The sequence below is a fragment of the Puma concolor genome, chromosome A3, assembly GCF_028749965.1.
Source record: "Puma concolor isolate L17-30 chromosome A3, mPumCon1.1.hap2, whole genome shotgun sequence".
Taxonomy (NCBI): domain Eukaryota; kingdom Metazoa; phylum Chordata; class Mammalia; order Carnivora; family Felidae; genus Puma; species Puma concolor.
In genome coordinates, this window is record NC_141669.1 from 139,488,076 (window position 1) to 139,502,827 (window position 14,752).

The 14,752-nt window shown below is 59.5% G+C and overlaps 1 protein-coding gene across 2 annotated transcripts in view; it reads right to left on the reverse strand.

The window, feature by feature from the left end:
• Positions 1–10,817: 10,817 nt before the first annotated feature.
• TAF4 (TATA-box binding protein associated factor 4) overlaps positions 10,818–14,752 on the reverse strand; it is a 66,478-nt gene continuing 62,543 nt past the window's right edge. For both annotated transcript variants that reach the window (XM_086702625.1, XM_086702626.1), the window contains one exon: positions 10,818–12,303. In XM_086702625.1, the coding sequence (XP_086558751.1) occupies positions 12,136–12,303 (168 nt within the window). In that variant the 3' untranslated portion in view covers positions 10,818–12,135. The remainder of the gene's footprint in view (positions 12,304–14,752) is intronic.

The following is a 14,752-nucleotide window of genomic DNA, read 5'->3' on the forward strand; positions in this document are numbered from 1 at the left end:
ACTTCACACGGTGCACTGGCAGAGCCCCAGGGGTCTTGGCTCCCCCACTGACAGCCCACCCTGAGGGCCGGGGACCCTGGGACGGGCAGAGGCGCCACAGGCAGCTGCCCAGAGGCCCCATGAGAGGCCCCCTCCCCCAGGACATCACAGGGCCACGGCCTCAGGGGCAGTCAGCCACCAACCCGAAGCCCGCCCTCCTGGCAAGAGGTCAATGCTGTGGCCTGGGGGAGGGCAGCAGAAACGCTCCTTGATCCGATTAGGGCCAGGGCTTGAGGATGGACGCGGCGGGGGGGGAGGGGGCAGGAGCAGATGGTGGACTGAGGAGCCTAGGGCTCGTGGGGGCCCCTATCCCGGATCTGCCCCAGGCGTGGGGAGGACTTGCTCTCGGCTCTGGCCATGTTGCTGGCTGTGCCCGTGGCACAGCCACACGTGGACAGTCTAGAGCTCAAGATGAGGCCAGCAGGAGTGGGTCTAGGGTGTAATCAGGGCTGCGAGTGGACCCTGGGGCGTGTGTCCTAAGGGGGAAGGGAGAGCCCGTGAGATGCAGGACAAAACGAGAAGCCCTCACGTTCCAGGTCAAGGTGCCACGAGCCATTGCCTGCCTCCCAGTGACAATACCACTGACGGACAGACCAGTGGCCGATGGGACCATTACCTCTGTCCCGGAACGTCCACCTTAGAGCTGTTTTACCTGAGAAATAGACGTCTAATCTGAACCTGATTTTAACAGACGAACACAGACTGGGCTCTGCCTCGTGGGAGTGCAGAGCAGGTGTCCCCAACTCCTCTCCCCTCTGACCCCAGACCCTGAGTAGCCCGGGGAAAGGTCACCCTTCTCTCCTCCCACACATTCCTTGTGTCCCCCGATCAGTCGGTCCCCCGATCCGCCCACCTGATGTCCAAGCTGGTGTCCCCAGGAGCTGCCCTGTGCCCTGACAGCCCAAGGCCAGGCTGGGGGCGGGAGGAAGGCGCTGGGCTCTCACAAGGCGCCAGATGCCTCGACACAGCTTCTCACGGTAAGAAGTGCAGGAAACGCTCTGACGCGCAACTCCGCGGAGGACGACAATGGCTGACTTATGAGGCCACTTCAGTCCTGTTACTGTTAGCAAAGAACATACAGAGCACGGACCCCACTGTCCCCTGTGCCCCCACAACGGCCCTGAAGGGCTGTGAGCCCTGCTCCCACATGCCACCAAGCCTTGGGCAACTAACTGCCTTCTCGGGCACCTCCCCGTGAGCGGGAGTGCTGGCCAGCTAACCCGGGCCTTGCCCCTTGGCGCTCAGGGCCCCTCTCTGCGCACAGCCCTGCGGCACCTGAGACCCAGGGCCAGTGCGTGGGCACAAACGGTGGTGGCTCAACACCCTCCAGTCTGCGGCTTTCAGCAGCCTCACCGGAGATGGAAGGGGCCTCAGCCGCTGGGTGGGGGGCAGGGTCCCTCCTTAAGTGGGACCTAGGCCCAGAGGCTCCCACAGAGGGCCCGTCCCACAATGCCCACAGCGCCGCACCTGCTGTCCTGACCAGTGGACTCCTGAGGCTGGGGTGGCAGTAACCTTGTCCTGAGGCCCTCGGGTCACATCGGAATGGGGGGGCACGTTGGGGACCGATGGCCACGTGAGCCATCAGGACAGCAGCATCAGGCCCCACCAAATATGGGTCCTCGGGACTGACAGGGAGCATGGGCTCTGGGTGCCCACTGAAGGGCAGAGGGAGTGGTATGTGGCCGGGTGGCAGGGGTCGCTCATGCAGGCCTGAGTCGCCGGCTTCTTTTTCCACCCTCCCGACACGCACGCTCCCTCATACACCCCCAAACGCCCACCAGCTCACCGGCCGAGCCCCCAGGCCCACACCCTCACCTGCACAGGCACGTCCCCGGGCTCCCGCAGGGCGCTGTCCGCAGTGCTGACCCTCCGACTGGCGGCACTCCTGCTGCGTGGCTTCTGGAAATGTCCGTAGGAAATTCCGCATTCTAGGAATGAACTGTCTGCTTGGACATTTACCTCAGAGACCACCGTGGGGACAGGGAGGGGTGAGGTCCACCCCCTGAGCTGCAGCCACAGGGACCCTGGTGTGCCGGGCAGTGGGCTCCCGGGGGCTCCATCTGCACAGCCTCCCGGGAAGGCCCACGTGGCCCTGAATCTTCAGACTTCTCTGTGGGAAAAGCTCTCCCACGCGGGACCCTCCTCCTGTGCCCTCAGTCTCTCCTCACGGTCTGTATTTCGGTCTTTACAACAACTTAGTGACTTAACATTTACATGCTGTGGCCTGTCCCCCCACGTTAGCAGGGCAGCGACCTCCCTGGCTGTCCCTGAGAAGTTCCCAGCACCTGTCAGGGCGTGGCTGGGAGGAGACCCCCCCTCCCGCCCCCGGCCCAGCTGAGAAGACCCAGGGGCAGCAGCGGGAGTGTGGCCAGAGCCCGGCTGGAGTTAAGACCCGGGGTTTCGTCCAGTTCTGTCCTTCCTGAAGCTCGTGACCCTGGGCAGGTCCCTGAAGGTCTCCGGGGCCACACCAGCTGCACTGTGGGCAGGTGGGGAGACGAAGTGAGATGCGACAGAGGCCAAGCGCCCCCGAGCACTCAGGACAGCCCAGGGAGTATGTGGGGGCTGGGAGCCCAGCCGCATGGCCCGGCGTCCAGGGCCGTGTGCTCCTGTTACCAAAGGAGCAGAGCATGTGCGCGGCGTGAGGTGCAGAGAGCACACACCCCCCAACCCCCAGGTAGCCAGTGGGGATGTTCCTCCTGGGCCATGGGGGGCAGCTGCGAAGGGGCTGGTCTTCTTTGCCCAGACCTCCACCCACCACCACCGGGAAGGAGGCATCAATCTCCGCTCTCGGGGTGCAGAAACTGGCCGAGGTGGAGGCAGAGAAGCCACATCGACTGGCTCGGATGGTTAGGGCTTTCGTTGGCTCAGCAGAGGGCAGGCTGGCGTTGACTTCTGCCCACGGTGTTGAGCCCGGCCGGCCCACACCCACCCAAACCATCCCTCCCTCTTCGTACGGCCACCAAGGCCCCTAGACCCGCATCCCACGGAGAGTGACCTTGCCTCCCCCCCTCCCACTGCACAAGGCTGACGGGCCCCCTTGGAGGGGACGCCCACCCGGAGCTGGTAGGGGCCCTGGAAGAGCAGCCCCCAGGGAGGGGCAGGGCAGACCCCCGAGGAAGGGGTGTGGCAGTGCAGCATGCCAAGTGACCAGGCAGGGGTGAGCTCCCCGAACCCGGAGCAGGCTCCTGTGCCAGCCGCCACCCTGCTTTTCCCTCCCTTTCAATCTCTGGGATGGTCGTCATGGAAACCAAGAGGCTGGCGGTCAGGAGCAGGTCTGGAGCAGGCGGAAGAGGCAGGGGGCACAGGTCATGGGGCCTGCGGGGAGGGTCAGGTGGGGACAGTCACAGACCGGTGGACATCCTTCTCGGCACCCTCCCTTCTGCTGTCCCGGCTGCCTGCGCCATGACCAGCCACACAAAGCCCTGCTCCTTGGTGGCCTTGGAAGTCCCTGTAGCCAAGGTCACCGCGAGGGAGGGGCTGTGTCGGAGAGGAAACGCCAGCTCGGACAGTGGGGCTCCCGGCAGTGGTGAGGACCCCTGAGCCCCTTCTCTGGAGGGTCCGCACTGAGACCCAGGTCGACCCAGCTTCAGAAGTGGTTTGACCCGCACGGCTTGCTGTAAAATGCTCAACTGACGCACCAGTGTCCCGTGGCTGCCGTAACAGAGGACCACAGACTGGGTGGCTGGTCTCAGGTTGATTTTCTCACAGATCTGGAAGCCAGAAGTCCCACACTCGTATCCCTGGGCTGATACCCAAGTGTGGGCGGGGCCAGGCTCCCTGCGCAGGCTCTGGTTAACCTGTAAGCCATGGTGGGGTTTGGGGAGGGGGATGCTGCCATCGTCCCCGTTTCAGACACGAGGAAACAGGCTCCGAGGGTGAGGTCACATGTGCCCAGAGGAGGGGGCGTGAGCCCTGATTCGGCCCTGGGTGCACAGGGGACCCTGGGCAGCTGGGCAGGAACCCGGCAAGGTGCTTCGGGGTAGGTGCAGGCTGAGGGTCCCCTCCCCACCTGCCGGTGCCCAAATGAGGGGCCTCAGTCCGGTCATGTCCCCCTCAGCCCGGGCACCCCAGGGCCATGCAGACATAACCTCAGCCGTGGACCGCACGGCCCGGCATCTCCCTCCTTCCCCGCTGTCTCTTATGTCTGACGCCGCCCTACCCTCTGCCCTCCCCACATGGTGGCGGTCCGCCTGCCTGGCTGCATCGGCCCTGTTCTTCCGGGGTGGGGTGAGCAGTACTTGGGCAGGTTCCCTTCCCAGAGAGAGGGATGTGGGGGAGCCATAGGAGTCAGCTCTCAGGGCTGGGCTGGATGTGCAGGCCCAACTGAAATGACAGATGAAGATCTAGTCACTGCCTGCCCCCGCACCTCCAGAAAAGGATCAGTGCTGGGCCTGCAGGCACAGCTGTATCCAGGTGCTCCAGTAACACCAGCAAGAAAGACTCTCCACCCTGCCTCTGCACTGGCTGAGTCTCAGTCCAGCTCCCCACAAGACAACCGGTCCTACCAGCCCCAACCACGAGGCGCTCCCTCTGAGCCATGCCTGCACCCCCTCTCTGCCCTGCACGGCTCTCCTTCCTAGCACACCTGCCCTGCTACCACCCCCCTGCCACATCCCGGGATCTGTCCCCCGAGATACAAACGGACTCCGGCATCTCCGCCTTCAAACAGCCCACTGGGTCCTCACCAGGGGCACATTCCAGCCCACAACCTCAGGCCCTGGCCACGCCCACCACCCTCCCCACCCTAGTGCCCCTGGCTTCCCCGGGCAGCTGCCCCCCAGATTCCCTCCCACCTCTCAGGTTCCTGGTCCCCATCTGTCACCATTAGTCCTTGTCCTGGCCCTTGCCTGTTGCCTGGCACCCCCAGAGACCCCCATGGCCACAGCCGCAGCCTGGACCTCCCCCTTCAGTCCACAAACCCCCTTTTGTTCACCCTGTGCCAACGCCAGAACCGGGGACCCTTCCGCATCACCCCCTCACATCCGGTCCACAACCGGAGAGCCCCTCTGCCTCACCCCCCCCCCCCCCACACACACACATCCAGCCCAGAACCAGGGGCCCCTCGGCCTCACATCTGGTCCGGAACCGGGGAGCCCCTCTGCCTCACCCCCCCCCATCCGGCCCAGAACCAGGGGCCCCTCGGCCTCACATCCGGTCGGCCCAGCCACGACCACCTCCACTGCCCCCTCCAAGGCCACCCGCCGCCCGCCTGTGCCTTCCGCCTGTGCCTTCCTCTGGGCCACTTCCGGGCCAAGCCAGTCTGCACTGGAACGTCAACTTGCTTTTTATCCTCATCCACCCATTTTGGCATCTCTGAGCTATCGCTGATGTCTGGCACCCTGCACATGCTTACAGCGCGCCATCTGGAAACTTCCGGCACTGGTACGCGCGCACGAAGCCGGCCCCACAACCAAGATAACCCCGAGTTTCCTCGCCCCTGCGCAGGCGCAGTCCGCAGACTTGTGGCACTCACGCGGAGACCCCTTCACGGTGCCCACGGTGCCCAGGGCGCCCACGTCCGGCGCTTCTCGCAGCCCCCGGGAGCGCTGTGTGAGCAGGCCGAGCGGACCGAGGGGTGTCCGTCACCTGCTCTCGGACGACCGGGGCTTTTCCAGGTCTTGGCGACTTCAGATAAAACGGCTGTGAATACCTGTGTCCGCGTCTTTGCGTGGCCGAATCTCCCGTGTCTCCCGGAGAAGTGTGTACGGGAGCACGTGGATGACGGGGCTGGACAGGATGAGGCGCCCACACTCTCAGGGACCTGCTGCGGGGGGGGGGGGGGGCAGGTGCGCCCCGTTCGACGCCGTGTGCGGGCATCTTCCTGCTTTAACTTCCAAACGAGCGCCTGAAAAGTCGCTCCCAACTTCCTCCCCCGACATGTCCAGGAGAGAGCCCCACTCTTCCATGGCGCTCGGTGGCCACCAGTGCCCAGGCCACTTCTCCCAGCCAGAGCCCTGTGTGAGCGCCCCTGCGGACTGGGCCTCGACCGCACCCCCCAGTCCCTGCAAAAGCCGTCCTTGCGGGAGACGTGCTCATTGATACTCGCCAAACACGTTTTATTCTATTTTTAATATTTATTTGAGAGAGACACGGGGGGGGGCAGTCAGAGAGGGAGGGAGACAGGAAGACAGAATCCCAGCAGTGACCTCTATGTGGGGTTCAAACCCACCAACCGTGAACCCCCCAACCGTGAGATCATGACCTGAGCCACCCAGGCTCCCCTTTGCTAAATACGTTTTAGGAAATAAAGGTTAAGTGGGTGCCCATTCTCAAAAATACAGAAATCCTGCAGTTACAACAAAGCCTGATAAAGCAACCTGCACCGACAATTAGATTCTTGGAAAATAGGTGTCATTTATCTCTCAAGGAGAAGGGACAAGTTCCCTGGGGCTGGTCTTCCTGGGGCAAACGCGCCCTGGGCATGGCCCAGAACGGCCCAGACGAGGCTGCCAGCCCGTCGCTGGAACAGGAGGGTTTGGAAAGGCTCCCCGCGGACTGTGGTCTTTCTAACTGCATAGCCTCCACCCTGAGAGCGTGCACTGGTGGTGCGCTTGCTGTATGCGAGGCACGAAGGATACAGAGGCTTCGGGTGGCAGGTGGGTCCCCAAAGCAGCTCAGACGCAGCAGGAGACCAGAACAGCCTGGCGGCCTCGGCTGTGCGAGGTGGGCAGGGGCAGGCTCAGGTCCGGGGCAAGCTGGGGCTCTGAGCTCAGGGACGGAGGGAGGCCGGGTAGACTTTTTTTTTTTAAGATAAAACTCACATTTGGAGATCACAGTCTGAGAGAAGGATAAACTAGTTAACGATCAACTAGTCGATCAATGAGTATGGACAACCACAAGATCACAAGTCGTCACCTGTCCCGAGACATCCACACACCTTCCTCTTCATCCGGCACCAGATCACGTGGGGCCAGGTCACCTGTCCAGGTGGAGCTGAGGTCCGGCCCAGGGGGGTGTCCCCAGGCTTCACTGAGGTGCACTTTGCATGGGTCAAAATGCACAGACCTCACCTGTCAGCCTGTTTACATCTGTGCACCCCTACATGACCGCTACCCGGGTGGAGACAGAACATTCCCACCGGCCCAAAGGGTCCTGGTGCCCCTCGCGCCAGCCACCGGGGTAACCACGCGGACGCCTATCACCTCCGGGATTCTCCTGGCCTTGAGCTTCCCCCAAATGGAACCAGAGGGGCTGGCCTCTTTCTTCATGATTCTTTGGAGATTCAGCTCCACTGCTGAGAGCATCAGCGGTTTATCCCTCTTTCCTCCGGGGCAGTATCGCATCGACAATTACACTACGGTTGGGATCCACTCACCACCTGACGGACGGCGGCTTGTTTCCACCTCAGCCCATGAGCGAGCGGTGCCACGATGAACGTTCGCCTTCGGTCTCTGACAGACAAAGGCATTCAGTTCTCTCAAACAGGTACGACGGAGGCAGGAACCGCGAGATCACGGGGAGACACGCGCTCCATTTGTGGCTCAGTCACATAAGCATCCGACGCTTGATTTCGGCTCAGGTCATATCTCGCAGTTGGTGACTTTGAGCCCCGCGTGGGGCTCTGCACTCACAGCATGGAGCCTGCTTCACATCCTCTGTCCACCCATCTCTGCCCCTCCCCCACTCACGCTCGCTCTCTCAAAAATAAACATTAAAAAAAAAAAAGGGGCAACAGTTTTCCAAAGTGGCTGGACTGTTTCACAACGGCGTCCTGCCCCTCAACGTGATTCTGTCAGCCTCTTTCTTTTTAAAAAAACTTTTATTAACGTTTATTCATTTTTGAGAGACACAGAGACAGAGCGTGGATGGGGGAGGGGCAGAGAGAGAAGGAGACACAGAATCCAAAGCAGGCTCCAGGCTCTGAGCCATCAGTACAGAGCCCTACACGGGGCTTGAACTCACGAACTGTGAAGTCGGATGCTTAACCGACTGAGCCACCCAGGCACCCCACTCCATTTGTTTGTTTGTTTTTTTAACTTGTTTAACGTTTATTTATTTTTGAGAGAGTGAGAATGCAAGCAGGGGAGGGGCAGAGAGAGAGAGGGAGACACAGAATCCAAAGCAAGATCCAGGCTCCAAGCTGTCAGCACAGAGCCCGACGCAGGGCTCGAACCCACGAACCGCGAGATCATGACCTGGCCAAAGTCTCCGACGCTCAACTGACTGAGGCCCCGGGGGGCCTCGTGTCAGCCTCTTTCAGTCTGAGCCACCACGGTGGGCGTGTGGCGGGTCTCGCCATGGTTTTGGTTTCCATTTCTCTGATGACCAGTCATGATGGGCAACTTTTCTTTCACTCATCGGCCACCTGTAGGTCTTTCATAAAGGACCCATTCAAGTGTCTCCGACATTTTTTACTGAGCTGTGGAACTCTTTACCACTTTGCATGCGGGTTCCTATCGGGTTTACACCCCGTGCACGCTCTCTCCCGGCCTATGGCCTCCCGTCTGCCTTCACTGGGCATCTTCTGACAGGCAGAACTTAAGTGCGCTTTGCCGTTTTTCTCTTTATGGCTTGTGCCTTCCGTGTCCATAAGGGTCCTTGCCCACTCCAGTCTTCTAGAAGATCTGGAGTCTCAGCTTCCACATTCAGGCCCGCGGTCCATCTCAAATGAGGCTGCGTGTGCGTGAGGACGGGGTCAAGACTCACCCTCCGCCCTCAGGCCCCGAGTTGCACTAACGTCCGGCCTCCCTTCGCTGTGTTGGTGTCTTTGTCCAAAACCCAGTGGCTGTAACACGCGGATCCACTTCCGGACTCTGTGGTGTTCGCTGACCGGGTCTGCCCGCACACGCCAATACCACCCCGGCTCGATTAGCATGGCTTTACGCCAAGTCTTGAAACCTGGGAGCGTGAGCATTTTGATTCCGCTCTAGGCCGCCTTGGCTATTCCAAGTCATCTACAGCTCCGTACAGGTCTCCAGACTCAGACCGTCCCGTGGCAGACCATCCGCTGGGGCTCTGAGCGCGGCAGCACTCCCCGCAACACCCCGTCCGCTCCGTAAACGTGGCACCTTCTCCACTCAGACCTGCTTTCGTCTCTCTCGCCTGGGTGCGAGGGTCTCCCCTGTAGTTCCTTGCATGCATCCCTAGGTATCCTGACCTTGGTCGTGTCGTTGGTGGCCGCGGGTTGCTGGGACGCAGAATCACGGTTCACTTAGGACACTGACCCCCCTCCTACAATCTCACCAAATCCGAATCTGGGCAGCGTGTGTCCGAGTCTTGTGCGTGCGCACAATGGCGCCATCTGGGATTCTTCCTCCATCTTCCTCCTTTCCAAACGTGATGCCTGACTTCCTTTTCCTGCCTTTCTGCTGCAGTGGAGCGGTGAGAGCCGGCGTCCCAGACGACGCCAGCCAGCCCTCTGCCCTCGAGCCCGCCCACGTACCCAAACCCGACCTCGGGCAACTAACAACGTGTCATGGTGGGCGCCGACCCACAGCTACCGGTCTGGTGAGGGAAAATGACGGGCAGACCTGTGCCTCGTGGCTGCCGGCAGCACCTCGGCCGTGCGCGGCCTCCTGGTGGCGTCACGGCTGTGGCTGCGACCGTCCCCGACCCAGTAGGACGTGCAGACAAGCTGGAAGTCAGTCACACCCATAGAAATCTGAGCACGACCGTCCTCTACCGACTGACCTGATTTATTTCAGGCCAACAGCTTCACGAAAACAAAGAGGTCGTGGTTAGAAAGCACCAGTGTGACCTGCCCGCTAAGTCACCTCGGGCCTGTTCCCATGGGCGGGAGACTTAGAAACCCTGAAAGCACTTCCTGCACGGGCTCTGTCCTCGGCCACCACAGGTGTGACAGGCAAGTGTGTCCCCCCAAGAGAGATCAGTGGAGGCTAACCCCCGGCACCTCAGAACATGACCTTACTTGGAGGCAGGGTCTTTACGGAGGTCAAGTTAAAATGAGGTCACTCGTGGTCCCGTGGCAAGGGGCGATTCAGACACGAAGAGGGACACGCCCAGGGAAACCGCCACACAAACGTTGCGGCCAAGGTGCCAGCAACGACCAGAGCTGGGCGAGAGCCCTGGCACGGACTCCCTCGCGGCCTCGGGGGAACCCCAACCCTGCCAAACCCTGACCTCACGTTTCTGGCCTCCAGAACGGGGACACAGGCCTCGGGGACACAGCTGGCAACCCCCGGAGACCACGGAACGGGCACCCCGACGTGAGCGGTGTTCTCCAGTGTAACTTGTACGGAAGCCCACACGTCGCTGCGTGTCGTCAGACTAGTTACAATTAACGTGAAAACTGGGCGCCAGCCCCGAGTGCGCCACGGCCGGCTCCAGCAGCGCTCGGGAGGCAGGGCGCTGGCCGGTCCACCACGCTGGCTGGCAGAAAGGAGGCGGGCGTCCTGGAGACCCCATCCGGCTCCGCCACTCTGTGTCCGCACCGGGCTCTCCAGGGCACGAGTCTGTGCTCAGAACCCCCCCGGGCCCACAAGGGCCTCACCTCGCCTCTCCCCAAGGTGCCCAGCTGCGAGGACAGGTGCCCAGCGTACCTGTGTCGAGGTGGGGCGGTCCGGCAACGGAAGGCAGGCGGGGTGGCCTGGACGGCCCGAGCATGCAGGGAGGCAACTCGGCTTCGGGCCCTCCTGCCAGGCCTCACTCTGCAGCGCGGAGGTCCCGTCTGCGGAGGTCAGGCTATTCCTCCCAGAGTGGCTGGGGTTTACACACTGATGCTAACAAGGAGCCCCTAAACAAACACCTCAGCGGAACCAGAGCTGAGTCTCTGGCGGCAGATCTAAAACTGGAAAACCGGGAAAAACGGGCAAAACAGATACAGATAAATTTGTTTTTAATAAAGGAGTTAATTTTCTTTCAATCCTATATAAAACAATAGCAATTAAAAACTTCATTTTTGAAAGTAAAATATTTACATATGAACAAGTAACTGTGCAAAATTTACATGAAAAAATGGAAAGACAGGGATTTCCTAAAAGACAAAATAAAAGGCGTAACAGTTTTCGGGCGTCGATAAAAAATACTGATCAGCATTCGGTTCACACTCGCGCGAATTAAAGTCTGACGTGAGGATTCACACGGAGAAAGCCCAAGTATTTACAGTCATAAAAGTACTATCAATAGACAATTTAATACAATAACCTCTGAAAATATAAAGAACCAATTAGTATATTTGTAATAAAAAAATAGGTACAAAGAAGGGGCTTTGCTCTGGACATCTGCGAAGTCGGCCCACAGCTTGCTTACAGTCTCTTAGCAAAATAATTATAGTTTACATAGCCATTTTTATGTTATGTGCCAAAAATTATGTACAATTACTGACAAAATACACCAACCATTTTTCAACACTTGATTCACACTGAGAAACAGTCTTTTGATGATTCTTCTCAACTTTGATTTTATTTCATCTAAGTTTCCACTTTTAGCTAAAAAACACAGTGCAAGTAAAATATATTTATGCTGAAAAGGTTTTCATTTCTTTTAACTTTACAGCTTTACAAACTACAGCAAATAAACTGCGTCTGTACAGGTGCCGACCACGCGCTCGGGAGGAGCCGGCGGCACGGCCTCTCCTGAGCAGGAAGGTGGCTCCGCTCCGCGCGGGCGCGCCGTGGGCTCCGGGCTCCTCGGGGACTCTGGCGAGGGAGGGGACGGGCAGATAAATAGTCTAAAAAATCAGTTTGCTTTGCCAACTGACTAATACAAAAATAAAATAAATGAAATGAGGTCATCGCTGTAGACACACACCTACGCAGTAAGTCGGGTTGAATGAACCAAAACGCACAAATAATGTAGAAACCGCTACGAGGTGACAGAGGGCAACTAATTATTTGCTAAACGATTCCATCAGTTTTTATATATGGCTTGTTTGGCAAGAAGGCCACTCAATCAAAGATGAGTTAAGAGTTAATTGTCCTTTAAGAGGGCCCACGGGCCTCTGTGTTCTCTGTTACAGAAACGTGTTTTCTTCCGCACTGAAGAGTTGACTTAGAAACAGGAATATAAAACTGTTCCGTTGTAAAGAGGTGGCTGTTTTTTAAACAATATCCCATTTGCTTGTTACAAAAGGCGTCATCTGCAAATATATAAAAGCGTCCCAGGCGTCTCCATCCGCGACGCCGCGCCCGCCCTGTGCTACTTGAGGAATGCTTTGTAGAGCAACAGTGAATGGCTTGTCTCACGCTCATTCTCTAAACAAAATATGAGGTCCCTGAGGTTGACCCGCGTGATCCTTTGTCGCGTGAACTGTCTGGGGGTTCCGACGCCGGAGCTGCCTGGGACCGCCGAGCCTGGGCCCGACCCCTGGTGACGAGAAAGAAGACAGCCGAGTTAGTGGTGTGCACGGGTGGGCGGGACCCAAGGCGCTGGCAGGAAGGGGCAGGGCCAGGTGCTGGCCCCAGGGCTACGTGCCCACAGCCACTCGAGTTTCCCTACAGGTGTGCCAAGGAACCCTGAAGCTGGAGGAAGCCACATGTGGGACAGGCTCCTTCCTGCAGACCTGCTCCTGGAGCTGAAGTGCTTTACGGGTCCCTAACAGGGAGGGGGTGCGAGCAGGGGGCACGGCCCCCACGCTGACCTCCGGGACCGGTGGTCTCAAGCACCCATATGGGCACTAACCCCTGCAATTCCCAGGGCTCAGACTCCGGCCCTCGGGGCCTGCAGAAGGCACAGGCGGAGGCTCCTGCCCCAGGGGGATGGCAAGACAGCTCCTGGGCTTGAAGCTGGTGTCCCCGACCTCCATGTGTCCAGGCGGCCAGGTGGGACCAATGCCACACCCGGGGCAATCATGTCGTCCCCATGTCGCCGGCAAAGGCACTTTCCCAATGCTGCAAAGTCTAAACTCCCAGGCTGGGCGGGCGGGTTAGTGGGCTGGACCACAGAGCTCTGGGGTCACCGCGGTCGTCCGCGGCCAACAGGGGGCACCCTGCTCCCAGCCAGTCTCAGCGGGACACTGCCACCTCCGGGCCGACAGCAGCAACTGGGCTCAGGGCCTGCACCGCTGGGGAACAGCCGAGTTTCTGCGAGTCTCTGACGCCTGCACGTGGACAAGGAGTCACTGGGGGCGGTGTTCCCGGATGCGTCGTGTTGGGTCCTGGGGTTCCAGCACCGCATCTCCGTCCGACCACACAACTCCCAACTGCGTGGTGCCTGGTTCTCCGTTCAGAATGAAAACTAAGCATCTGTGTTCTGGTGGTTAAAGTTGCTCGTGCATATTTCAAGTGCAAACATAACACAGGGTATTTTTACTGCATGTTCTCACAGCTTAGGAAGGTGGGAGGAAAGGGTTCCCCGACAGCTGAAGAAGAGCCCTGCCCTGACCAGGCCGCAGTTCCGGGAGCCGGCCAGCAGGTGGCGGGCGAGGCCCAGGCACGCTCCGGGCACCAGGTCCCTCTGCCACCTGAGCCCTTTCCCCCAGGGGAGTCCCTGTGCACACGCACCCATCTCTGACCTCAATTACAATTTGCACCCCCTCCACCACCCTTCACGGCTGAGGTCCCTCCTCCAGGCCAGGTTGCGTGGCAGCTACTTTTCCTTGTTTGGAAGAACAATTCTGGTTTCTCCGTGCTTTCCTGAGCCTCGGTAACAGCCCTAAAGGAGCATTTTGTGCAAGACACACACCGCGCCACCCCCCCCCCCCGCCCCTGCAGAGGCTTGTGAGGACGTTGGAGCAGCAGGAGCCCGGGGGCCCGTCGGGGGCCCGCCGCTCTGCACCCCAGACACCATGGGGAGAGCCCAGCACGCCCAAGCAGAGGCCAGTTTCTGGAAAGACAGCTGCCCGCGGACGGTGGCCTGCCCTCTGCACCTCCCCTGCAGACGCCAAGACTCACGGGGACAGGCGCAGCCACGCAGAGAGCAAAGGCACTGCCTACGTAATGGACCGAAACATCTCTGCAACACGCGTGACCAATTCTGGACCAGGTCTGATGTTTCTACTTTCCAAACAGAAAGCCAACAGCCAAAAACAGGTAGGACAGGGCCCCCACTTCAGGTGGAAATTACCGGGTCAGAACTCAAGACAAATAATACTTGCGATATTATTCCAATATTTCTTAGAAACCACAACTGGTCTCAAAGCGTTAACGGGCAAGTGAGCCGGTGGAGTGCCGCCCCCAGGTGCAGGCGGCACGCTCTGAGGGCCAGCGAGAAACTTCAATTCCTGGTGTTTCTATGGATGTTGTAAAAAGCCGATGTTCAAAGATATCCTACTTAACACTCACATTACTTCTAATTACACGGGCCGAGCACCGTTTCCCCATCTCATGCCAAAACGGAAGGGCGCAGTTCACCGTCCTCCCTCCAGGGTCCTGGTCATACTGCTCGTCGGGTATTCTGGCTGCGGGAGGGGTCGCAGGAGCCCGGAGCCCGGGAGAGAGGACGGCCGTGACCACCAGCCTACCGACACCGCGCCCAGCCCAGAATCACGGAACAACCGGTGGGGGTGGGGATGGCCCCCAGGGGGAGCGGTGACGCCCACACCCCATCAAAGGGCTGCTTTGCCCGGTCTCTGCAGGCTCTGCAGGCGCTGGGCTAAGAGCAAGGCGACCCTGGATGTATCGCTTGCACACAGCAGGTCCTCCCCTGAAAACGGCACGTCGCACACCTGTCAGCCCGGTCACGGGACTGGTCCAAGACAAAAAAAAGAGCTATTTCTTTTGAAGGCAACCTTGCCATTGGCAAAATGCCACAATCGATCTGACAGGCAATGAGCACCTGATGTAAAACCGAATGGGAAAAACCCCACTTTCCGTCC